Source organism: Varanus komodoensis, unplaced genomic scaffold, assembly GCF_004798865.1.
Source record: "Varanus komodoensis strain SLA01 unplaced genomic scaffold, ASM479886v1 scaffold55, whole genome shotgun sequence".
Taxonomy (NCBI): Eukaryota; Metazoa; Chordata; class Lepidosauria; order Squamata; family Varanidae; genus Varanus; species Varanus komodoensis.
In genome coordinates, this window is record NW_025336157.1 from 1308846 (window position 1) to 1334906 (window position 26061).

At 54.3% G+C, this 26061-nt stretch overlaps 2 protein-coding genes across 2 annotated transcripts in view; one reads left to right on the top strand and one right to left on the bottom strand.

Moving 5' to 3' along the window:
- Window positions 1-6862: 6862 nt before the first annotated feature.
- On the top strand, window positions 6863-19202 carry LOC123032620 (actin-related protein 2-B-like). Its single transcript, XM_044448658.1, has 9 exons — window positions 6863-6997; window positions 11019-11129; window positions 11898-12113; window positions 12972-13044; window positions 13190-13326; window positions 14901-15050; window positions 15737-15882; window positions 16567-16699; window positions 17490-19202. The coding sequence occupies exons 1-9, from the start codon at window positions 6950-6952 to the stop codon at window positions 17658-17660; spliced, it is 1185 nt and encodes a 394-aa protein (XP_044304593.1). The 5' UTR covers window positions 6863-6949; the 3' UTR covers window positions 17661-19202.
- Window positions 19203-19257: 55 nt separating this feature from the next.
- DRAP1 (DR1 associated protein 1) overlaps window positions 19258-26061 on the bottom strand; it is a 7154-nt gene continuing 350 nt past the window's right edge. The window contains exons 2-7 of the mRNA XM_044448659.1: window positions 24255-24327; window positions 22716-22809; window positions 21808-21927; window positions 21594-21684; window positions 21063-21148; window positions 19258-19468 (exon numbers count right to left, since the gene is read on the bottom strand). Of these exons, the coding sequence (XP_044304594.1) occupies window positions 19318-19468; window positions 21063-21148; window positions 21594-21684; window positions 21808-21927; window positions 22716-22809; window positions 24255-24327 (615 nt within the window). The 3' untranslated portion in view covers window positions 19258-19317. The remainder of the gene's footprint in view (window positions 19469-21062; window positions 21149-21593; window positions 21685-21807; window positions 21928-22715; window positions 22810-24254; window positions 24328-26061) is intronic.

The following is a 26061-nucleotide window of genomic DNA, read 5'->3' on the forward strand; positions in this document are numbered from 1 at the left end:
AGCATTTCTTTCCCTGTTTTCCCCCTTACAATTCTTCATGCTGTTGTTAGACTGTTGGGGATGAGGACAGAAAAGCCTTCCAATTTCCTGCAAATCCCCCAACTTTAGTAGGGACTTTAGTAGTCCCAGATCTGTTTTCAGCTTATTCCCACCTCTGCAAACCTTTAAAAAAATCCACCACTTTCTACCTAGCAGCATTTCGACACTGAGAAGTTTACACACACAATTTAAATTACTGGAACGCTGCTCCCCCCCCCCACCCCCGACCCCAAGGCCAAATAAAGCAAGGCAAATCTTTCCTCTCCCTTCAGAAGGAAGCAATTTAGGGACCACAACATGCCTCCGTGTGTGAATGGGGAGGCTAAACCGCCAGACATACGAAGGCCATACAGACTTTGGTATACTGGGGGTTGTGGGGCAGTGAAGGGATGCACTTGCATAGACGGGATCCCGGGGTACAGACAATGCCTCGGATCTCCGGAGAAGCCCAGCCAAGGAAAACTATTTTCCAAAGTGACACCGAAAGGCCAAACCAGCCAATAAAAGGGAGATGAATCAGGAAGACCACGGGTAAATGTATGACGAGGCATATTTGAATTTTGAAGTCTGGGAGCACGAGTCGGAGCACACGAGCCCGTAACAGTGGGGTGGACGATGCATAAGGACAGGAGGGTTGCTAGGTTCATGCGAGTGCATATTGGAATAAGAGACATTACAGAGCAGGGGATATATCAGCATTGAGATCAGAGGCCAAAATCCTAAAAGGTCACGCTTCCAAGAACAGGTATACAAACTGTGGGATTCGAGCCCGTATGTGTATATTGGGACAAGGGGCTAGGATCTTTCTTTCTGGATTTTAAAGGTGCCACACACTGAAACTGGAGTCTGTGTTTGGGGAAACACGCTCCCACACAGGAGTATAGGTTGAATGTGGGTTATCCTTGAACCAGGGTTGTTGTTGAAGCACGGGCTGTTGTGCTGGGCGAACCCAGCTGTGCTAACAAGCTATGGTTTGTTGACCACGACCAACCTGCCTACAAACCGTGGGTTCTTTTAGTGGCTTGTTTATCGTTACTGCGGTTGCGTTCACACAACAGCGCAACCCAGGCTTCAGCTACAACCCACGCTCAACCCGTACACCAACCAGCATCCACTCTCTAGGCTGGGTGATCATGATGGGGACGGGGAAGTGGAAAAGGCCAGAAATGCTCAGTTTGAAGGACAGGGTTCAGCTTTACCATTTTGGGCTCTCTGGGGTGCCTGCTTCTTGAGAAAGGAGCTGTCCGGGGAGTGAAAGCTTGCAGGGAAAATGTTTGCAAGCTTTGGGGAGCATCCTGTGTCTCTCCCGCAGGGGAGTTGTGTATTAAGATCATGCTGTTTGCGGGTGATCTGGGAAAGATCCTGGAAAGGGATCCGTCTGCCTCGTTGGGAAAGCTGTTTTGACAGCAGCGCTTTGCGATAGATCTTTAAATACAACAGATTCTCCTGCGGCCTTTTCTGAAATGCGAGGGACCTCGCAAAAAGTAAACACAGCCGGAAGACTGTGTAGGAGACGGGCTGCTGGGAGTCGGGGGAGAATCAGGGGACACCCGGGTAGTTTGGGGTGAGTAGGGAAGGACGAAGGAGCGCCCAAACAGATGAAGGGTGGGTGGGGAAACTGGAGAACGCCCAGACCTTTTTTGGGGTCCTGCTCCTGAGCGGATGGCTTTGGTGTGCGGGGTGGGGGGCGGAAAACGTGGGCGGGCGGGCCGTTTGGGATGAGACGCGTGCGTGTGGAGGTTAGAGTTAGGAAATACGGGGAAGCGGGGTTGATTTGGGGTGGAGGGTGAGGGAGGAGGGAGGCGAGGAAGCGGAGGGGTGCAGGGGGACATGGAAGGGCGCTCGGGCCGGTTTCAAGGGATTAAGATGAGGGGCTAAGAGGTTTGGGGAGGGCAGGAAAGTGGCGTTAGGGTTAAGGGTTTGAGGGTGGGCGCGGGGAGGATTAGGGGCCCGGGAACGGAGGGGGCAGGCAAGGGTGGCTGGGCGGGGGGCAGGCTGGGGTGGGGGGGGCCGGCAGGCAGCCAGAAAGAAGTGGGTTTTCTTGCGGGGGATCCCTGTGCGCGGCAGCCCCCCTCCCCGGCGCGCTGCCCCCGTGCAACACCCACCCCTCTCCCCGCAGCCTCCCCCGGATCCCCCTCCCTGCCCCCCAGGGCCGGGGGTCCCGCTCACCCCTCGGCGCGTCCCCCGCTCCCCTGCGGCGGATCCTCGCTCAGCAGCCGCTTGCGCAGGGCGGATGGCCCCGCATTGGCGGAGGAGGGCGGAGAGGCTGCTGCAGCCGCTGCCGCTCCGGCGCCGGGCGGATCACAGGCGCGCTCCCCCCGCGCAAGCCTGCAACACGCGCCCCCCCCCGCGAGCCAGCGAAAAGGGGACCCTGCCCAAGCCCTCCTCTTCCTCCTCCCATCCAGGGGCAGCCCAAATCTCCCCCCACCTTGTCCGCATCACAAAGCTAAGTGGGGGGGGCGGGGGGCGTTTGTTTATCGCTTTGCAGGTGTGCGAACGCCTGGAAAGGGCTAGAAGGGGCGTGGGGGCGCCGGCTGGAGAGGCCACGGGGGAGGGGCGAGCGGACGGGATGGGGCGCGGGTCCCGGGGAGGAGCGCAGTCGGTGGGGAGCCGCGGGGCCGGGGCGGGGGCGGCGCTCGAGCCCCGAAGGTCAGAGTGAGGAGGGTCCGGAGCGGAGCAGGCGAGCCGGGGCACGAGTGAATGCTCCCCCCTGGAGTTTCTTATAGACACGCGTTTGAGAAGTGGAGGACAGCCAAACGGCGAGAGGGACAGACGCGCGTTTTTTGTCTGACACACGCGCACGCGGATGCGCATCCATAATATTAACGAGGATCGAAGTAGCAAGAAATTTAAACCGAGACAAGAGAAAAACATCCTATAGCGAGGAAGGAGACGGGCAGAATCGCCCACACTCTTTTCTTGGTTTTCTTAGATACGCACAGGGCAGGAATAGTTAATAAGCAATTTAATGTACTGTGGATGAATAATAGTTCTGTATAATTCTGGTTTTATTCACCACCCTGGTTTTGCTATTTCTTCGCTTGCCAGCTCTGACTTTGGTGGCTTTATAAGGGAACCCTTCTTATTAGTTGCAAATATTTCTAAGAGTGTAAGAAGAGGCACCCTGTGGGATCAGAACCAAAGTCCATCTCGTCCGCTATTTCTCCACCCAGCTTCCCAGCATGCCGTTTCTGATACTGACGGCCACATTGGACCATGAGGACTAGTAGCCCTGAATAGCCTCCTCCACAAATGTGTTCAGTCCTCTTTGAAAGCCATCCAGATTGGTGGCCATCACAACATCATCTAGGCCACCATTTAGGTTAGGAACTTAGGGCATATCTCCTTCCTATTATTATTAAAACATTTATTGTATGTCATTATTCAGCTTTATATACTACTTCCACAAAGGGATCAAAGTGGAGAACATAACGTCCAATGGCACAAGGCAACATGAAGGGTACAAGGCTTTGCAGGTCTAGACAGAAAAAAAGCCTAAATTCCCAGCATACCCCAGATAGCTATTTGGGGCATGCTGGGAAAGCTGTTTGAGGCATGCTGGGAATTTTAGGCCTTTCTCCTGTCTGAACCTGCAAAAGACTGGGAAGTGAGTATAGGAAGTAAATATAGGAAGTGAAAAGCACAGCCACATCAACCAGCGTGTCATGAAGCTGCGCGTTCCTGCTCTGCTACAAATCCGAGCAGGCTGGACCGTGCTTCAAGGAAAGCCACAGTAAAACATTGCATTTTAAGAAGACCTCTGAAAGTCAGACCAAAAATAACCGAAACCAGCTCTAAGGTCTTGCTCAGGAGTGGTGAAATAGATGCATTCCAGGTGCTCTCCAGCTCTAGCTCCCACCAGCCCCGGTCAGCCTAGCACATTGTCAGGGATGATAGGAGTTGCAGTCCAACCCTGCACCCAGTGAATTACCTGGGAATATGTCCTTCCTGAACTCCACGGGGCTTCCTTCTGAGCAGCCATGTCGTGCCTCCATAGGCTGGGATCTGTGCTTTAGCCTTCGCCTAAACGTTGGCCCTCTGGAGGCTTTGGCCTACCACTCCCATCATCCTTCACCATTGGCTATGCTGGCTAGAACAGATGGAAATTGTAGCCAAGAACAGTTTGACAGCTTCAGGTTGCTCCCCCATGTAGGGTTATTACAGGGTATGTTTTACTTACCTTTTAATTCTTATTTTTTAAATGCATTTTTGGCATATTGCTTTACATTTTAATGCCTTTGCACTAATGTATAAGAAAGGTTTTGAGAGCATACATCTTTCCCACACGGAAACGCAAAAGATCGGGCATATCCAGTGTTTTACGTGGAGGGAACTATAACAGGGAGGAGAAACTGGAAATATAAAGGAGAAAACAATGGAGTGACATTGAAATTATGGAATTAGGGAGCGAGTGGGCGAGGTATGGAGCCAGTAACTTAATACCAGAATATAAGAGCACAGTCCAAGATAGATGGCGGAAGGGCACATCTGAATGATGCATGGATTACCACCTCCCCTTAAGTCGCCCGTGTTCCTGGGCAGGGGCGTCTCTATTGATTCCTGCCCACATTGGCCTGACTGCGGCCCAAACCCAGGTCCTGCTCGCTGGGACATCTCCCCCCTGCTGCCTCCTGGGTTGGCAGATGGTTGGTGCGTGCGTATGTGCGTCCGTGGGAATAGTCTGCAGGCAGAACAGGAAAATGTTTCCAGTATCTTTCCGTGACTTTGCGGCGCAAGCTCTTTCCTCAAAGACGATGATGAGAAAGAGGAAGCAATTCTAGCTGCAGGCACACAGTTGGATTTAAAAATACCCCAAAGGGAAAACCCAGAGGGTTGATTAGTCTGGTATCTTTCTACTGGAGCAGCCAGCCACGAATTCAGCATGAGAGGCCACGTTTGCGACTCCTCGGAATATAAGAACTCCAGGCCAGTGGGGCGGACTGGCAGCAGCTTCAGGACCGCCGAAAGGAGACTGTTCTTGAATGCAGTTTGTTGTTCACTTGAGGAACTCAAGCCATGCCAAGCTTTCCGAGAGGCATTCCAGTGTTTAGAATGAGGCAAAAGGAAACACTTGCAGGAAAACTGGGACCCGCGGGGAGAAGGAATGGGGCCAGATGAAAGAGACGTAGCTCTCTGGGGAATTCACCACCACCCTGAGTCTAATCTAGGTGGCATTATGGCAAAGTACACAATGCCCCATGAATGCAAGTGTCTTCCACACCTTACTGACCAGGTGAAGAGCAGAAGCAAACAGAAGTGAAGCTGAAGATTACTTTTAGGTGGGGCGCCAGGCTCTGGGACAAAAGAAGCTGGTATGACTCACATTTTTGCAAGGGGGAAGAATGTCTGATCATCGAGTGTCCGTTTCTTTTCACTGCATTCTATAGAGCCGCCTACTTGTGAAGTATATAATTGGCATATATATGAATAGCCAACTCATGCATGGATTGTGTCCTGTTAGTTAGCCAAAACCACACGAATACCTTATGTGCAATCAGCTGGACCTTCGCCCCTGCCCGGAATCCGCACTTGCCTAGGAGGAAAACCTGGCTTCTCAAAGAATCCCCTGAAACAGTTTAATGAGGACTCTCACTTGTGGTGCTGCGGACAACCAGGGAGGCCCCAGAGTGGAATCAGGTACCCTGTTTTCCAGCGGATGTCGATCAGCCGTAAGTTGTTCCAAAAGGGTGCAGTCCATAGTGGGCGGGCCATGTGGGAACGTGCTCTTTCCCGACTCATGCACGAGTGCACTTATTCCCAAGTGCTGGTTCGGCGCAAAATCACTGGAGCCCCTGAATTCAGGCTCTTCTATGGAGCCCCTTTTAGATCTCACCTCGATTGCCCCCTCATCTCTCACCTGCCCATCCCATCCCAATCTCCCTCCTGGACTTTAGGGTGACTTTTCCTTCCTGGCATAAGGATGTTCCCAAACTGTCTGCACACTCAGTTTGTGTCTGAAGGCATGGTTTCAGCACCATGATAATGGGCTCCTGTTGTGTTGTACCTTCAAGGTGTCCCCAACGTGCCACGACCCTGTGAGTGGAGGCCCTCCCAGATGGCCTGTTCTTCACAGCCCGGCTCTTGTGAGCGCAAGGCGGTGGCTTCCTGGAGGGAGTCCATCCTTCTGGCTGGCCTTCCTCCTCTTCTCCTGCCTCGATGGTCTTCTTGCGATGTGCCCAAAGCACAACAGCCGGCATCCCATCCTTGTCGCTTCCAGGGTATGAACGGAGCCCACTTCCCACCTTGGATGGTCCAGGGCATGAACGCAGCCCACTTCTCCGCTCTCTGAGCCCCTTTCCGGGCAGAATCATGTTTGTGTGCTCCGAACTTCTTGAAATACTCATAGAAATAAATAAAACTCATATTGTGAATCTCAGCTATGGACCTTAGGGATCCTAATAATGCCTCTTTATTCTGCCCAGGGTCTTGTCTTGTCTTTCTTCTGGACTCTTCCCTGCACCCACTTTGCAACGGACCCTCTGGACACAGTGCGGATTCCTTCTGATCAACTTGCCCCCGGAACGTGCCCTCCGAGGGGCTTTGCTCTTCCGCCGATTTACCAGGGGGGGCACGTGCCCCGGGGGAGCGAGGAGGCACTCCCTTCCAGGCAAGCCTGGATTCAGAGGGTCCGCTGGCCGCGCCGGGGAGGGGCGCTGGGGGGCCGATCCGCGCCCGTGCCTGCGCGCAGCTCGGGTCCCTCCCCCGGCCGGGCTGCTCCGCCGCCGCCAGCCCAGGATGTTGCATCACGGCCGGGGCTGCGCCCTCCCCGCTCGGCGGCGCCTGCTCCTCCCCGCGCCGCCCTCGCCTGGCCCCGCAGCCCGGGCGGCTCTTCCGGACGCGCGGCGGCACCGAGGGCGGCGGCCGGGCTCGAACCCGCGACCCGCAGGCGGCCGGCAGCGGCGGCGGCGCCATGGACAGCCGGGGCCGCCGCGTGGTGGTCTGCGACAACGGCACCGGGGTGAGCGGGCGCGGGGCGCGGGGGCGGCGGGGGGCGCGGGGGGCGGCCGGGCGGGCGCGGGGTCGAGTCCCGCCGCGCCACAGTGCGCCCCCAGCTCCCATCAGCGCTGGCCGGCAGAGCCAGCGGCCCGGAACGATGGGCGCTGGAGTCGCCTCTTAGCCCTCGGAAGGCTGCCGGGCACGAAGACGCCGAGGGGGAGGGTAATGAGTGCCTCTGAGGATGCACAGAGTGCGCGAGCAGAGAAGCGGGAGAGGATGTTCCAAAGCAGCGGTCGGATGCAGGGCTGCAGCTTGGCCGCCGCGAGATGGGGATGGCACATGGGCTTGACATCCGATTTACCTGGAAGTTACGAGGTCCGGAAAGGATCCTTTCCCCCCATATCTGCTGAACGGTCGCTTCAGAAAACACTTTCAGAGCACATGGCTGGGCGGAAAAACGTCTGAACATGCCTAGGACTGTGCCGGAAGCCACAGATTTAATCTACACGCTTTTATAGGGCAGAGACCTGTGGGCCAAATCGCATTTGGAGAAGCACCAGGGGTCCGCGGTGGGGTGGAGTCCACGAAAAACGGGCAGAGGCAAAACATTAAAAAGCGCCCACACCCCGGTGGCTGCATCTTCTTCAGGGAAACTTCTGGTTTAGTCATTGCTGATTGCGCTGGATCCTCACAACTAAGACTTCTTTTAAATGTATGTTTTGGACATTTTTCTTTTTGTGCTGGAGGTTCTTTTTGTGCTGGAGGTTTTGGACATTTTTCTTTTTGTGCTCATGTTCATTGATAAAAGAGGATGTAAGTCCTTTACCTGCAGCATGGAAAAAGCAAATCGCGAAATGGATTCTCTCTTCCCTTTGTTGAAAAGCCTCAGTACAATTGTTAATAAGTTGCTTTTTCAAAGAAAAGTATCCATACGGGTTCCTTTCTAGAGACACAGACACATTCATGTAGGAAAATTGTCTAAAAATCTCAACCACAACAACAAAAGCTGTGCCTAAACAGGCATCCTTCCGATGTGTTGGATGATCTTGCCCATCTGGCTGAGGATAATGGGAAGTGCAGTGCAACACACATCTCCCTTCGCTCAGCTCTGGTTAGGCTTCCTCCGGAGCGCTGTGTCCGGTTCCGGGCACCACCGTTGAAGAAAGAGGCGGACGAGAGGGAAGGGGTTCAGAGGAGGCGATCAGGGCTGAAACCAGCCCTGTGAGGACTGACGGAAGGAGCTGGGCACGTTCAGCCTCCAGCGGAGGAGACGGGGTGGCACTCTGCACGTCCTCGAAAGTCTGTCCCAAAGAGGAGGGCCAGGATCTCTTCTCCAGCATCCAGAGTGCTGGACACAGAATAGTGAGCTCCAGTTAAAGAAAGCCAGAATCTCAGGGGGAAAAATCCGGGCTCTTAGAGCAGTGCAGCGAGGGAATGAAAGCCCTGGGGAAGTGGCGGGCTCTCCCACACTGGAGGCCGTCGAGATGCGACTGGAGAGCCCTCTGGGGGGGATGCTTTAACTGGGAGTCCTGGCCTGAGTGGAGGGTCGAACCCGATGGCTTTCTCGGCCCCTTCCATGAATCGGAGATGCCCCTTCGCAAAACAGGCACAAACTCGTCTTGCATGCTCGGGCTGAAGGCGGCTCCTTGCATGTGGCTTCTTCCTGGCACTGCCAGGGTTTTGGACGAGCGGTGCACCCCCCTGTACAGGGGGACGCGACCCGGGGGTGTGCCGGGGGGGAGGACCGGGCGGCATCTCTCTGGCACTGCCGGCGCGCTGGAGTGGAGCTCCGTAGGCGAAGCCGCCCCCTCGTGTCCTCTGCTGGCTTTCTGCTGCGTTTTGTTCCCAGCCTTCCCCTCCCGACGCACACGCTTCAGACTCCTTGCCGAGCACGACTCGGGGGAAAAAACCTGGCTCGTTTTGTGTTCCGCCAATTCAAGATCCCTTTTAAAAAATGAAGAACAAGAAACGAAGAGGGGCGGGGGAGACTGGTGCTCAGGAATATGGGTTCTTGGAAGGCACCCATTTGGTCCCTTCACAGACGGGTCCCTGTTTTCCAGCTCTTTTTCGGACAAGGACCGTCCCTCACCCAGCTGGAGATGCTGGAGGTAGAATATGGGGCTTTCTCTGGGCAAAGCATTGCTGTCCTTGAGCTAAGGTCCTTACCCGAAAATTAAAGCAACCTCCTAGTCCTCATGCTTCTGAATAAGAGGCTGATCATGGCTGAAATTATTTAACAGGAGATGGTGCCTCTCTGGTTGTGTTTCTTTGTATTAGGGCTATTTCTCTGTAATTAATGTATTTAACTGCAAGTTGATGAACTAGGAAGCTGCAATGTCAAAGCATTTAGTTCAGTGTTATACTTGTGAATTAGGAGGAAATTTTCTGGGCTTTTTGGACGAGTTGGTCTGTGCTGTACCTGGAGATGCCAGGAATACAGCTCAGTACCTTTTCCCACATAGTGCATGCACACTCTCCCTGAGCTATAGTCCATCCTTAAAAGTAAAGTAAGATCCCAGTCCTCATGATTCTGAATAATGGGCTGGTTTAAAGAGGAGCGTTACACACAGTGAAGGCTCCCTGCCCTGCCTGGCTATGGTACCTGGGAACAGACATGTCCTCTTTTGTGAGATCTGTGTGTCTGGTGTCCCGATAACGGTGGCGAGGGTTCAGGGTTCGGTTGCTCGCCCTTTGTTTTAGGGGGCAATCGGAGCTGTTTGAACCGTTGCCACTGGCTCCGAGGTTCCCAACCGCCAAGCAGGGGGGGCTGGTTGTTTTTGTCGCCTGCCCCCCTCTTGGTGACTGTGCTAATCCCAGGAGAAGCAGCCCCCCCCCCTCCGCCTGCCTTCTGCAGGCTTGTTGGCTACAAACAGCTCCTTTCATGCTTGCAGTGTTTGTTCCACTGTGAGTCACACTTCGCTCTTTCATTTCCTGTTTCTCCATTTCCTCCTGCATCTTGGGTTTCCTTGGTCAGGTCTGAGCTTCGTTAGCCCAGACACTATGCATGTAATGCAGAAGCAAAGCCCTTTTAAGTAAAAAAAAAAGCCTGCCTGGATGAGGAAGCTTTTTCCCAACTCCCCCAAAAGTTCTTCCTTACTGTCAACAGCTAATTCCAGCAGGGTGCATGGAGGGAGAAAGCAGGGTCATTTCACCCCTCTGCCCTGCTGAAAAGCATGTTTTCCTCTTCCCTCCCCATTTGTTTTCCTTGTGTGCCGTGCCTTTTTAGAGTACCTGTGGGACAGCAACTGTCTTGTTTTAACCTGATTATACCTAAGCCGCTCTCAGAGACTTTGGGGTTGCCGTGTGGGATAAAAACGCTTTAAAAAGGTAATAAAGGAAACCCGACACTCGGCACTGAAGCGGGAAACCACACCCCTTCCGTTGGTTGCACAAAGTCCAGCTCCATTCAAGAAAATAACCGTGGCCTCCGATGCTTGGACTACAACTCCCATTTGGCTTGGCCAGGCCAGGGGGGGGGCACCATGCTGGGTGAGGCTACGCTAAGCGATCTACCCGTCTCGGCCTCGGAACAAAAAGACCTGCAGCATTCAGAGCGGGGGGCCCTTAGGCATCGCCCCAAACAGGAGGGCGAAATAAGGCAGAAACCCCTTTGCACTGCAGTTGTATGGACTTAATTGCAAAGTTGCGCGTTTCGGAATGACAGAGGCCATTGCAAGCAGCCGAGCCGTGTGTGTGTCGGCCACTCCCCACCGTGGCTCTTCAACTTCTTTAAAACTGCGCATGAGCCCCGAAAAACTCTCCTCTTTGGGGTTCTTTCTCTTCCTGTCAGACTTGGACTGGGCGGCCCTCCGAGTAAGAAAGCTGCCCCAGAAAGAGTTTTAAAATAACTTGCAGACAAAGATCCACCAAGTCTGCCCTTAAGATGTCCCTGTCGCAAACGGATGCCTCTTTCGGATCTTTGAGGGAATGTTTACATGCTGTTGGCCTTCTTTGCAACTGCTGCCATTTGACCTTCTTTCCATGCTCCAGTCATCTCTTGTCTCTCCCCCTTTCTGAAACCACATGCCCTGTTTCCCCTACAGTTTGTCAAATGCGGCTATGCCGGGTCGAATTTCCCGGAACACATTTTCCCAGCCCTGGTGGGTCGTCCCATCATCCGCTCGACGGCGAAAGTTGGGAATATTGAGATCAAGGTGAGCGTTTATTTATTTTACCCATATATTACATTTATACCCTACTTTTTTCCTGTCAAGAAACTCAGGGCGGTTCCCATAATTCTCCTCTTCCTCTCAAACTCATCCTTACAACAACGACCCGGTGAGGTAGGCTGGGCTGAGAGTCTGACTGGCCCAGGGAGCTCCCTGGCAAGCGGGGACTCGAACCCGGATCTCCTGAGTCCTGGTCCTGCAGCCTTACCCACTACACCACTCACAGCCTGACCTACCTCACAGGGTTGTTATTGTGAGGATAAAATGGGCCTATAAAAATTGTCTTGGATTCTGTACAAGAGGAAAAAAGGCAATTATTATTATTACATTTATACCCTGGTTTTCTTCCTCAGTAGAACAACATACTTAGCCTGCTATGAATGCTGAACAGGGATTAGCATCCCCGGTAAACTGCTCCCTTGAAGTGACAGTCCTTCCAGAGTATTTATTAACCTCCTCCTCTCTATTTTATGCCCACAACAACCCTGCAAGGTGGGCTTGGCTGAGCCACAGTGAGTGGCCCACAGCAGCCCAGTAAGGTTTCATGGCTGAACAGGGACGAGCAAGTCATGGTACAATACACAACCACTAGGCAACACTGCCTCTAGTGAACACACTAAGCACTTATATGAATGCACCCCAAGTTCTGTTTGGCTGTGCTTTGAACCGCCGGGCTGCCTTCCCTCCTCTTTTTCTCCTCCCTGGATGGACAGATTGGATGCATAACCTTTAACGGGACTTCTCATGCTGCAGGATCTCATGGTGGGAGATGAGGCCAGTGAGCTGCGCTCCATGCTGGAGGTGAACTACCCGATGGAGAACGGAATTGTACGCAACTGGGATGACATGAAGTTCTTGTGGGACTACACTTTTGGGCCCGAGAAGCTCAACGTGGACCCCCGTAACTGCAAGATCCTGCTCACCGAGCCCCCCATGAACCCTATCAAGAACCGGGAAAAAATCATCGAGGTGGGCCCCTCCTGGGGAGGGACGGTGACAGGGAGGATCTGGGAGCCCACGAGGCCGTCCCATGACTTCCGTGGGGTGCAGGCCACACTCGGTGAGCCCCCAGCTTGGGGGTCTTTCAAAGCAGATCAGACCGATTCACGGAGGAGGACACTAGCCCTTCTGGTCCCGCACTGGGCCCAGGGTACTGTGCCCGTGGACGGCGGGTGCTGGGGAGCATGGGGAGGAAGGTGCTGTGCTGGGTGTCCCGGGGGCAGCAGATTGGATGCAGGTTGGGGGCGCAGGACGCTGGACTTGATGGAGGGACTCCTGGAATGTTCTTACACTGCGGAACGTACTCAAAAAGATCTCTAACATGGGACTCCGACTCCCATCAGTCCTCCCAGGGGTTTTGGATGAGGGTGGCAGGTGGACAGTGTTTGGGAGGGCCACTTTCCCCACCCCGATATAAGAGAGCAGGGATGGATGAACCTTTTCATCTCCCCACAGCGCTATTTTGCAGGTAAAGGTGGTATCAGTTTCGGGGAAACAGGAGGCTCATGCGGTGCCCTTTTCCCAGCCCCTTTGCTGTAGGGGGCACAGCCGTGCCCCACCTGCAGATCTGGCTGGGGTGAGCTGGGTTATCTGCCCCTCTTTCAGGCTGCAAGCTCCCTGGGGCAGAGACCTGCTCTTTTCCACTGTGTTTGGCACGACCCACATAGGCAGAGAGCAAATCAGGAATGAGGGAACCCAAAGGGGACGGTTCCTGGTGATGGGCACGGTGGGCCGCTTGGGCAGGCGGAAGCCGGCCTCAGGGTCATGAGGGCGTCTACTTAGTGGACCTCGTGAGCTGTTGACAAAACGGTTTTCCTTCCCACTCAGGTGATGTTCGAGACATATCAGTTTGAAGGAGTTTATATTGCAATCCAGGCGGTCTTGACCCTCTATGCCCAGGGTGAGTTGTGGGGGTGACGCGGGGGGAGAGGCGGGTTAGTAACGGGCCCCCCAGCAAATGTGTCCAAAAACCTCTCGCCGCACACGCTCTTACGCTCCGAAAAACGGAGCAGAAATTCCGCCAAGCCAGGCTCTTACCTTCGCAGGCCTTCTCACCGGCGTGGTGGTCGACTCGGGGGACGGCGTCACCCACATCTGCCCCGTGTACGAGGGCTTCTCGCTGCCCCACCTCACGCGCCGGCTGGACATCGCGGGGCGTGACATCACGCGGTACCTCATCAAGGTGAGAGCGGCAGGCCCTCTTTCCCGACACCTGGGGAGCCTGCAAAAACCCCAAACGGGGGCATCAGTGAGGGCCCTTGGAATGTGTGAAGCCCGGCGTGTCTGGGTTTGACGCAGGCTTTCAAGACCCCTTGAAATCAGCTGGGCACGGGCACGACCCCTTCTTGCCCCATTGCTTTCGGGAGTCTGTCCTAAGCGTGGCTAAAGGTGAAATCCTGTGCAAATTTCGACCCAAAAAGGCCTGCATTAAGTGTGCACCCCACCCTGTATTTCAGGGTGGACAGCTGGGACCCACAATTAAAATGTTAAAATTCCCTTCAGGATGCCAGCCAGGCCCTCCTTCAACCAGCTCTATTCCGTCTCTCCCCACCCGGTTTTTCTTTTCTTTTGCAATTGATGCCCAGTACTTGTGTTTAATATGAATTGGGGTATTTCTTTCTTCCTGGGGGAAGAAGCTGATTGCCTCTTGGGGCTTTTGTACTTCTGTACACCGTGGGGTTTCCCTGAGCGCGCCAAAACTTCGCTTCTCGTTTCCCGGCAGTGCATTTGGCTCTTTCTTTTGGCTCTGGACACAGGAATTTGCTATGGGAGGGACAGATAAATTGTTAGCTGTGCCCAAAAGGAGCTGAACAGTCATTGATCAATTGGCTGATTAATTTCTAAGTAGACATACTTGGAAGGATGTGGCCGCCAAGGCAGCCTACAGAATAAGAAATATATATATATATATATATATATATATATATATATATATATATATAATACAATTGTTTGTTTATGGCATGACAATGATTTAAAAATGTCATGTAGTTAATTAGAAAGAAAGCAACAGCACGACCAAGAAAAATGCTATTGCTTCAATTACTTTTTAAGTGTAGACCCAAAGCCTTAAATGGATCCAAGTAACCGTGGCCTAAAACAAAATTAACACTGATTTTACTGCTGTGATAGGCTATCATCTTTCTGAACTACATTCTTTTACTGCTTTGAGTGGACATGTGGCGTAGTGGTTAGAGCGTTAGACTGGGAGAACTCGGGTTTCGTCCCACTCAGCCAGGAAATTCCCTGGGTGACTTGGAGTCAGTGGCTCGCTCTCAGCCTAACCTACCTCACAGGGTTGTTGTTGTGAGGGCAAAATGGGGTGGGAAAGGACCATGCCGATCGCCTTGGGGTTACTTGCAAGGGGGAAAACGCAATGTAAGAACGAGACCAGGCACTGCGTCCCAGCCTCGCCTACCTCGCAGGACTGTTGTGTCAGGTCGGGGACACAGGCGGTGGGGAAGAGACTGGGCCCAGGGCGCTGGCTTTGCAGCAGGGCTAGAGGGCAACCAGGGCGAAGCCAAAGACCCACGGGGCAACGGGATCAGGCCCAAGCGAGAGGCGGGTCTCGATGCCCGGAGTGGGGGAGGCCGGGGCGGGCAGGGGGCATTACCTGGCGGTGCGGGGGCAGCACGGAGGTGCGCGGGCGCCAGGGTGCCGCTTGAGACATGGCCGGCCCACCGGCACGCACGGCTCCGGCATCGCGCGGACCTCTCGTCTCGTCTCGTCTCATCTCGCCCTGGTCTCGCTTGGCAGCTGCTGCTTCTGCGTGGCTACGCCTTCAACCACTCGGCCGACTTCGAGACGGTGCGGATGATGAAGGAGCGGCTCTGCTACGTGGGCTACAACATCGACCAGGAGCAGCGGCTGGCGCAAGAGACCACGGTGCTGGTGGAGTCCTACACGGTGAGGCAGCGCCTTCGGGGCCGCGGGGAGAGCGAGCCCGGGACCCTCGATGGCGGAAGAGCCAAAGCTGCTGCTCGGGGGGGGGGGGGGAAGGCCCCCCCGGTTTTTGCCCCCCCCCCCCCCGGAGCGTTCCTTGGTTATGCGGGTGTTCCACATTCCCCATGGCCCTCACCATCCTAAAACGCCTCTTATTTATTTTAAACTTCCATAGACCATCTTATTGTAAACTTCCCTAGACGATCCCACTTCCGAAGTGTCGGGACGGTTTAACAATACAAAATATAAGAAAAGAGGGAAAAAATGAGTAAAACGCAGCGTCCTAAAATTCGCAATAAAAAAGTCCAATTAAAACAGTCAGGTCTTAAAACAGTGGGAAGGTAAAAAGCTTCTGGCCTGGCGCTGAGAAGAGTAAAGTTACTTCCCAGGAAGAACAGCTTGAAGACAAAACATGCCTGTCTCCCCCTCCCGTTGCATCCAGTCCAGCTCACCTCTGGGATGTAGCCCCCGAATCTTCTCAGAGCCCCGGAGCCGACTGAAACTTGGCTCTGGGGTTGACATTCTTTCTGCATGCCACCCCCCACCCCCAGACCCGTTGCGCAGGCCCGATGTGACACGCCGAGGCGAAGGTGCGACGGGTGTGCGGGGCAGGTGTGTCTGTGGGGTCACCTTTCTCTGTCTCCCTGCAGCTGCCGGACGGGCGCGTGATCAAGGTGGGTGGGGAGCGCTTCGAGGCGCCGGAGGCCCTGTTCCAGCCCCACCTCATCAACGTGGAGGGCGTGGGCATGGCCGAGCTGCTGTTCAACACCATCCAAGCGGCCGACATCGACACCCGGTGAGGAATCTGCCCGGGCAGGCGGAATTTTGGGCAAGCCCGTTAAATACAGGCTCAGGGAGTGGGTGCTGTTGTGTAGGGGACCCAAAAGGGTGCCGTCCACACCCCGGGGGATCAGCGGGCTGGGAAAAACTCTGCGAGGGGTGCAAGGCACATGCACCGGGGCGAGAGGGAGGATGGGGCGTCCCCCTTGCTGTGGCCCACACCACGGAGGTGGCGAGAAGCGGGCGCAACAGACGCCTCGGCTGCCCTGCTCCCGGGCTCTCTGCCTGCCAGGCAAGCAAGTGTGGCCATAGCGAGGAAGAGGAGGCTGCGGCAGGGCCACTGGCGAGGAAGGCACTGCAAAGGGGGCACAGTGGTCTCCCCCAGGGGCTCTCCCAAGCCTGGATCCTGCTCTGGCGACAAGGCATTTTCAGGAGCCACCGAAGGCTGATTGGGGATGAGAAAACAAGCCGGAAAACTGGATCGAAGGGTAGAGGGAGTGGAGGATGGGATGGAGTATCCTGGAATCCTGCGTTCCAGCACTCTGGTGGCCAGCGTTCGTCTCCGCTGGTGATGAGCAGACATGGGGGGACAACGGGGCTCAGCCGGCCACTGGTTTTCTTGCAACGGTTGGGGCGAGACGCCCGATTTCCCCATCCCTCTCCTGGTCTCACTCCTGCTTGCACCGTGTCTGTGCTGCAGGGCCGAATTCTACAAGCACATTGTGCTTTCGGGGGGCTCCACCATGTACCCCGGATTGCCGTCGCGGCTGGAGCGTGAGATCAAGCAGCTTTACCTGGAACGGGTCCTGAAAGGCGACGTGGAGAAGCTGTCGGTGAGTGGCAGGGCCGCTGGCAGACCCCGGCGGCAGCTCCCCCCTAGCGTGGGGTCCCCGAAATATTGGGGTTGGTGGTGCACCTTCGGGATTTTGACAGAGGGTGCCGGGCGCTCTCACAAAATGGCCACCGCTCTGGCCACAGAATGCTTGTTTGCACACGGAAACCACGGATTCCCATCCAGAGGGCCGTTCTCTGATGCAGGCAAAACAATTGGAGCGGTCCGCCACCCGCTGTGGCTCTGTGGGGTTCAGAGCAGGAGGAGGGGGAGGTCCTGTCCGACCCACCCATTTCACCAACAAGCCCGACACCTTAATTTCTCCAGGACGTTTTTCCCAGAACTAAATTCCTCTGTTCCCTCCCATCCGACACCCCAATATCGGACCTGCAGAATCGGGCCCTGGCTTTGGTGCCCTTCTGGGGGGCCGGGGCAGCTCAGCTTGTTACCTGGCTGTGAAGTATTAAAAGGGGAAGGAGCGGCCTCTGCACGCCGGCCGTTACTCGGCTGTTTCGGGTTTTGCATCTCAGAGGCAGTCCTTTAGTGGACCGACTACCCTCCTGGCACTCTCGTCTGCCTTTGCTTTGCATGGCGTTCCGCTCCAGCCCGTCTCGGTACCCCAGGCCCCAATTTCATGCATGTTTAGACGGAAAGAGCTTCTACCAACTGCCCTCCTTTCCCAGCCAGCATTGTTGTATCTAAACATGCACAGAGTTTAGGCTATGTCTAAGTCTCACACCCTGCTGAGTCCCGGGCATCCCTTCTGAACTTCCCTTTTTCCTCCCGGACAGAAATTCAAGATTCGCATCGAGGATCCTCCACGCAGGAAGCACATGGTGTTCTTGGGTGGCGCCGTTCTCGCTGACATTATGAAGGATAAAGACAACTTCTGGATGCAGCGCTCCGAGTACATGGAGAAGGGCACCAGGATCCTGGAGAAGCTGGGGGTGACGGTCCGATAGGGGTCCCGGTGCCTCCTCTATCCTTCGCGCATTCTGACCCGCTTTCTTTCCCTTCCGGTGTTTTTCCTTTTCCTCTTCTGTCGAATCTCCGCAATTTAAGGGGTTTCTTTGGTGAAGCGTCAGTTCGCATCATCACTTGGGAACGGTGGAAGATCTCTTGAACGCGTTTCTAGTTTTGATGGGAGGGGAAAATGCATTCAAAGCGCCTACAGTTCTCTTGTTCCAGGCTTTTGCTCCTTGCAAGTCGCTAGTCCTCTGGAATTTGATGATGCAACCCCTCCCTGCCCAGCAAGCGCTTTGGGAAAACATTCCTTTTTAGGGCAAGGGTTGCTAACAGCGAGTCCCAAAGGCAGTGCTATTCATCTCTTGAAACTTCTTGCTATACGTGACTTCCATGCGGCTTAAGGCTGCAAACTATGGCTCAGGGAATTCCATTCGTTCCCATCCTCTCCCTTCTTCTTCAGCAAAAACGGAATCAAGTTTCTAGGCCTCATGACTGAGAGGAATGCCAAAACCAGGGATGGGAATGTGTAGCCCTGCAGATGGCGTTGGATTGCAACTTCCATCACCCCTTTCTTTGTCTTGGCTGGGGCTGATGGGAATTGTAGGCCAAAGCATTGAAAGTGGCCACTTTCCTCCCCGCCTCGCTGAAAGCACACAATGCCTTTTCTGCTGATTACTCAGGGATACTGGCTGGTTGGCTGGGTCGTATCTTCTCTCATCTCCTTTCCGTGCTCTTGCCTGCCCCAAATGTGGGACGGCCGTGGCCAGCACTGCCACGAGGAAGCACTCGGCAGACCAGACTGAAGTTGCACACCCTGCGAGCTGAATTTGCCGCCGGCTCTCTGGGTGGGCAGGCTGCATTTCTGAGGATGCACTGGTCCTGAAGGAATACCTGAACGTACGCATGAAGGCGATTCCCAGTGCCCACCGCAAAGAAAGAATGAAACCGGGGCGGGAGAAGGACTCGCTTCTGTCCCCCGTCTTGCGTTGCACTGCCAACTCCTAGAAAGAATGATTATTTCTGACTTGCTTCTCGCTGAAACAACCCTTCTCTTTTCACCCGTGAGGTTACAGTTGTGTCCACTTGGTTTCTGTTAATCATGGTTTGCTGCATTCGTCCTACAGACGAATTCTGTAAGTTTGTGCTCCCCACAGAGGCCTAAAGTTCCCCCTTCCCTTTCGCAATTGGATACCTGCCTACCTGGGCAGAGCTTCATTTCCGTCTTTTCCATGATTCCTTAGGATCTCAGATGGTATTCTGGGGTAGGACGGTACCTTACGGGCACCCCCTCCCCCTTTCCAGAGCTTTCTTCTTTGTATCGAGTGCCAGAAGATGGAAAACATACAATCTCCTGTAGTTGGTCTTTTTTTAAGAAGAAAAAACACGTCTTGCTTTTTACAAACCGATCTGCTTTCCACGCTCACTCTCTCCGTGTCTCCGCTTAACAACAAAAACGGCAGCCGAGGCAGCTCAAGGATTTCCAGCCTTCCCAAACACCCCTAGCCAGGAAGGAAAATAAAACCTGCTTGAAGATCCTGCCAGAGTTTCACGTTTTTTAATAAATTTAGGAACAGCCCCATCCAAACCCTGCTCTATTTCCCCGCCCCCCCACCCCCAGCCCCAAAGTGGCAGCAGCGAAAAAGAGAACTATGGTTAAGAGTCGTAATCTTCCTCGTCGTCTTCTCTGGCCGGCGTGAGCAGCGCAGGTGTGGAAGCCATGGGCAAGTCTCCTGTCGGTGCACACACAGGCACGGGCATCGCAGGTGCTGGCGGAGAGGTGAAATGCAGGTAGGGCCCTGGGATGCTGGAGGAAAAGGGGAGAAAGAGGCAGCTGGGCGTTAGAGCGCAGGGCTGCTCGCGTTCTGCAAGGCGAATGGGTCCTCATTTGCTTTCTGGCAAGCACCTCGGGATGGTTTACAGGTGGGAAGCTTTCCCCCCGCTCTTCACCTCCTCTGCCTTTTTGCCAACGGCGTTTTGCAAGGGGAGGGGAAGGGGCTTCAGGAATTGGCTGCTCCGACTGTCTCCCTTCCCCCTAGAATCCAGTGCTCTCTGAGGTTGCTTCCTTGATGGTTTGGAGAGCGGCTGGAAATCTTTTTCTGCAGTTCCTGGGTATGTCTTGGATCTCGACCACGGAGCTCAAAATTTGAGCTGTCCAAAAGCCCCGATTCGCTTTTGGTGTCAAAAATGCAATTGTTGGAATAAGAGTCATTAAAAGAAAAGTTCAAAATGCTGAGGTGCCCGAAGTAAAGGCGATCGCCAAAGCAACAAACGAAAGGTTAAGGGCTTGCTTAAAGAGGAAGGTTTTTACCTGGGATCTAAGTGTATACAATGAAGACAGCAAGGCGTGTCTCCCAGGGAAAGGTTTTCATAGATCAGGGGCCACTGCAGAGAAGACCTTTTCTGGGATAACCTTGTATTAAGTTGTCGGGTGGTGGAACCCATAAAAGAGGCTCCAAAGACGATCGTAACAACAGGGCAGGGACCCAAAGAAGGGCTCCCGAAGCCTCAGAAGCTGACTGGGGTCCCTTGGGCGAGGAGAACCGTAATTTGGGGCAGAAGTTCTCCTTGCAGGATGCCTTGCAGAAGATCGAGACTGGCCCCGTGGCCAAACGCAGTCCCTCCAGGTTGCATGAGGAGGGTTCTGGACCCTGACGAGGGTCGCAAACTACCTGGAATTCTGAATATTTCACTCAAGGCATGGTAGGACCTTTCAAAAAGTCGGTGGCTTCCCAGACACAGCTGCTACTGCTAGATAAACCTCCGGATGGGGGCCCAGGATGGGCGCTGGCACTGACAGGGACTACCAGGGAATCTAGGAAGGCTGATCCTGCCAGGCTTCCTGGGTGCTCCATTCACGGTGGGCAAAAGCGAGGCCTGGAACCCTTTCCAGGCGTCACGGAAGGAAAACTGGGGTGCGACACCTCAGACTTGGTGTCTGCACCCCTCCAAGCACTGATCCTTTGGTGGTTTTCTTGCATTTTGGCTGTCTTCCCCCACAATTGTGAAAACTTGAAATCCTTTCCTGAGACTTCTACTTGCAGGGAGAGCTTTAAGCTATGCAGTGGGTCGTCCGGGGGCTTTTCCAAAGTTTGCCCTCCTGCTGGGGTCGAAGGAGGATCAGTGCCCCTGCTGCACATGACAAGTCCTGGGGCTTACCCCCAGATCCCCTGGCAAAGGGTCCCGACAATCTTTCCCCCCCAGTAAATTAACGGGGGGAAAGAACTTTCCCTCGGAGACACGTCAAATCTCGATGTGTTTTCCTATTTGAGCTCTGCCTCTTTCCCCTTTGGGCCCACGCAGTGCTGGAACACCGCCCCCCCCCGAACTTTAGAATAGGTTCTCCAGCCCCCTGCAAATTAAAGAAGCAAACAAGAGCGGAAGCGAAATAACGGGCCTACGTGGAAAGATGCGTGGCGGGTCGCGCAGGAGGCGCCGCTGGGGACACTTCCTCCTCGCCGTTGCTTTCACTGTCTTCCGACTCGTCCTGCGTGAACCGAGAGAAGGTGACCTGGAGTGAACTTGTCGCCCTGTTCCAAGTCGCTCCGGACAACTCTGGGGGGCACCAAGCCCCAGACGCTGCCCCTGCCCACAGCGGCCGCATCCAGCTCAGCCGCTGAGCCGTCCCGGCCTCATTCCTGCTCCTCCGAGGGGGCGGCTAGATTGAGCTTCCCAAGCCGCTGGGAAGATGCCCGCAGCTGGGCGGCTCACACATTCGCCTAGGCCCTGGCTTGTCCGGGCAGCGCAAGGCGCTGTGCGAAGACGCAGAAATAGCCCAGCTGCTGCTCCGGGGGTGAAAGGGAGGTGGGAAAAGAGGCAGAGAATCGAACGGGGCTGTGCTTGCTAGTCCCAGGGGACGGACAGCCGGCCAAGGGAGGAAGTCGGACACTCCCTCCTCTCAGAAGAGATTTCCCGGCCCAGCGGCAACCCACCTCTTGCTCTGAGTCTGTGCCGGATTGCTTCAGGTCCCTTCCCTTGCCTGTGGTGCCACCGTTTTTCCGTCCACTCCCAGGCTTTCGGCCCCTGAAGAGAGAGGAGCAGGTGGAGATGAGGACAAGCATCACGCAGAATTAAGAGTCCAGGGCCTCCTGCAGGAAAAGTGGGTGCGGCATCCCCACGCGACAGCCTCCCTGCTCCTCCTCTTACCTCCGGGAAACCTTCTCTCCCTCCATGTGGTTCTCTTCAGCTTCTCCTTGCATATCTGGCACGGAAGCAACGAGGTCCTTCAGGAAATCAAACTGTTGCTCTATCTCTATGCACTGTTTCCTGCAAGAAATGGATCACAGGCTTCGCGATGCAGCCAGAGGCAGCAGGCACTCAACTGCAGCTTAAAACATTAAATACAGACTTCTAGTCCTCATGGTTTTGGAGTTTTATGAACCGCACTCTCTGGTCAGCCCCTTGGTTGATCAATCCGACATTTATCTGTCCTTCATTGGCACTCCTCATTTGCAGCCCTAACCAGAGCAGGAGTGTCTTCTGCATGTAAATCAGGTGCTCTAATTCAGAGTTATGGGCCTGCCTAAGAAGGGCAAGTAAGATTCCAGTCCTCATGATCCTAAACAAAGGGTTGGTCGAAATAGGAACATATGAGCTTGCCTTATATACTACGCCAGGAGATTATTATCCTATGTAGGTCTGGACTGTGGGCACCTCCCTTCCCCAACCTGACACCCTCAGGCTTCTTGGCCAACCACTCCCATCATCCTCAGCTGGTGCGACCCATGGCCAACACATCTGGAGTGTGCAATATTAGAGAAGGCTGACCTACATCAGCAGGGTGGAGCGATCTCCAGGCGTTTCGAGCATCTGATGGCTGGATATTCTCCCAGCATTCCTGGCTATTCGGCACGCTTGCAAGGGCTGATGGGAGAGTATCCAGCAGTCAGCCCCCCTTCCTGCCCTGCCCTGCCCTGCGCTCTGCCAAGCAAGACGCTTGCACAGCTGCGGGTTTCCGTGGGAAGCCCCCGCGTCCTCTGCCCACCGTGTGATGCCCTGAGCGGAGTTGGAGTCGATGGGGGAACGCAAGAGGTGAGGCAGCCGCCGATACTCACAGGTGCGACGTCGTCATGGTCTTGGCGTTCCTGGACTGCGTCACGTGGCAGGCCTTCTTCAGCAGGGATTCGAGGAAGAGCTCCAGTGCCCGAGCTTGGGGTGGCCACGAGTTAAGGGATGCCAGGAAGGGAGGTCCCATCCCACCCTGCCGATCTGCAGCGGAGCACGCAGGCAACGCGAGCTGCAGGAAGTGTTCGCCGGCCAGGTCGGACTAGAGCGCCGGGGCTGGCGCCATGGACGGGCACGGCTGGGCAGCTGCCAGGGGCCCTCGTGCCAGGAGGGGCCTGCCGAAAGAGGCTGCTGCACTGAGGGAGGGAGATGGAGGAGGATTCCTTGCCCAGCAGGGACCAAAACCCGGAGCCCTGTCCTGAAGCAGCTCCCCAGGCTCTGAGATTTTTTCCTGTCACCTGACAGCTTCTTTTAAAGAAGCTGATGGAGGCAAGCAAAACTCGGGGTTTTCCCCATCCAGAGCAAGCATTCCACCACTGAGCTATGGGCAGGTGGGAGAAGATCCCCCAGCTTCCCGGATCCGAGCTCAGAAACAGAGCTGCAACCTCGGAGTGGGGGATCCGTACTCTGGTCTCCCTCCCCATCCGCCCTGCAGCTGTTGAGGGAAGAACCTCAATGCTTCTCCAAAGCTGGGGCAGTGCCTCAGAGAGGGGGCAAGGGGTGTTCCAGGGAGGCAGAGAGTGGGGAAGACATGAGCTGCCCAATTTCTTATAAGCTGCCTAGTCCTCCACCCTTTTCCCCCTCTCATGATCTTCCAAGCTTGGAGGCTGATGATTGCAATTGCTCCCTAAGATAATAAACACCATAAATATTCCCTTGTATAGCCAACTGCAGTAACAGATGGTCTATCAGTCTTGGGAATGCAATCTCCTAAGAACAAGATAAGGCTATTTATATACGTGGGGAGAATCTCTAAATATGAAAACAATCTTTAGATCAACCCAAGCGGACATTAAGAGCAAAAAAACGCACCCAGCAAGGACCTGCGATCTTTCCAGACTTACAGAAAGCTGATGGTGGTGTTAAGCTCGTGAAAATAAGACTTTTAAAAATGGGCAACTCACCCTATTTTCTTCAATGGAATGTTTAGCTCCCTTTAGTCCCTGCCTTTTCCTTCTCTCAGGATGGAACTTACAGCAGGCCATCCAAAACAAAGGAGAATCCATGATTTTCGCACCCAGAAACCAGCATAAAAGAGGGGATTTGTTTCTTCTTTGTTTGTGTTTGTTTTTTCTGCAGAGCGGGAAGCCATTCTTGCAGAAAAACACAATTTACTATCAGTGCATGTTGTATCTAATGAAGCAACTGAGTTGCGCCCGCCGCAAGTCAACAAAGAGTTGGAATTCTGGCCCTGGGGTGGGGGGGGGGGTTGCCATGTGAGATGCATCTGGGGGAGCACCTTACACAGCATCTGCAACACCATGGAAAATTTGGCGTGGCAGAATCGTCTCCTGCGAGGAGGAAGTTCGCCCTGCAGCCTCGTTGCTTGTGCTCGGGTGGGAGGGAGTTGCCCCCCGCAGCCAGGATACAAATGATCACGGGGACCGCGGCAGCAACCTTGCCTATCTCCTCGTCCGTCTGCATGATCTTCTTGATTCGGGCCTTGAGTGAAGAAGAAAGACTATTAAGTATGGAGGGGGGAAGAGATGTGTGAATCCCCCCCATTCAAACTTGCCCTGTGTGCCAATGATGCAGGGCGTTTTCAGGAAGAGAACAATTTCTGGCATGGGATTTTGGGGCAGAAAATTTCCCCATTTCATATGTTCATTTGTACATCCAAACAGACGCCAACTGCAAATTCAAGGCAGGTACACCTGGCAGTTTCCAAGTGGTAATTAATGATTTGGGGGTAATTATGCCTAGGACACATTATGTGGAGAATGCATGAATCACAGAAACACAGACATGTCTTCAGTGTGAAATTGGAATGACCAGAGAAAACAAGGAGATTGATTCTAAGGAGGAAGAATCGAGCCCAAATGAAGAATTCCATTATTTTTTAATAGAGTGCAAATGATGGAAGTCTTAAGCAAGCCGACAACTATATAAGCTATTCTGAGGAGCGATTGCTAAGGCATAAAGCTAATAAAAATCTAAAAAATAAAGATATTAATACATCGAGAGGTTGCAGGGCCATAATTTAAATAAGCAAAGGAGATCTGGCAAGATAAAGTATACAACGATGCAATCCCAAACAAATTTCACATGTCTTGATCACTTTATAATCATATATAATCATTTCTAATCACATATATATATAACAATCCTCTTCTCTGAAGAATGCCTCTCTGGCAAACCAGTGGCCAAGGGATGACATTGAGAATCCCACCAGCTGGACCGAAAGGTCACGTGGCTGGGTTCTGACAAAACTTGATCACAGGGCCGAGTATGAACCAGGCTGAACCAGGGTTCTCATGTTCTCTGCACCCCATTCATGGCTAACAATATACTAACGCATTCAATGGATAAGTGGAGTCGCTGTAGAAACAGCAGGTTAGCATGTCATCTGAACCAAACCCAAATAGCAAACCATCCGGGAGAGCTCAGTCTGCAACCTGACAACAAACCAGGGCATCTCTTCATGGGTTGTTAGCCCTGCTGGGTTCAGACACCACGATAACCAATGATTAAGTGACCACCCACACTCAGCTCTAGAGCGCAGGCTATTCTGCTGCTTGGACTTGAAAGCATAAGGGAGGAATGGGAATAAAACTGCTTTTAATAATGATGAATGTGATAAAAACCGTGACTGAAGCCTCCCAAGATGATAAACAGTACAGCGAGAGAGAAAGCCATAGCTTTCTGACCAGAGGAAAGCCAAGGAAACCGCTCAGGACTAGACATAAGATCTACAAAAGAAGCCCCCTTCCCGCCCCCAAAGTTTCCCTCTGCAGAAAAAGCCCTGCTCCCATAGGAGAAGGGACCGTCCCGACAGCCAGCGACAACGTCCCAAGAGCTCTTAGGACACGTCCGAGGCCACGAAAGGCTGCGACCGACCAGCGGAGGGAAGGGGACAGCCGAGCACCCCCTACGGGGACTCCCATCGGGCCTCATCCAGATGTGCTGAACCGCACCTCCCATCATTCCCCGGCGCAAACCGACACCTCGCTGGAAAGCTCCCCGAGGCTCTTCGGAGCTGCCGACGGGGTCGGGGGGCGCTGAGAAACAGGCTTCTGCGCGGACCAGAAGGGGGGACACGACGGGGAAAGGGCTCGGCGGGGCTGCGGGCGGGGGTCTCTGCCGCGAGGGGCGCGGCGGCGGGGCCCCGGGCGCGGGTCTGCTGGAGGGGGCGGAGGACGGCGCGGAGCAGCTCCGGCACCGCCTGCAGGGACAGCA

Bases quoted from the DNA above. Each gene is read 5' to 3' on its own strand.
- LOC123032620 (XM_044448658.1), top strand. From the start codon at position 6,950: ATGGACAGCCGGGGCCGCCGCGTGGTGGTCTGCGACAACGGCACCGGG. The intron at 13,327-14,900 runs GTGAGAGCGGCA...CTCGCTTGGCAG, and splicing joins TCACGCGGTACCTCATCAAG to CTGCTGCTTCTGCGTGGCTA. The intron at 16,700-17,489 runs GTGAGTGGCAGG...CCTCCCGGACAG, and splicing joins GCGACGTGGAGAAGCTGTCG to AAATTCAAGATTCGCATCGA.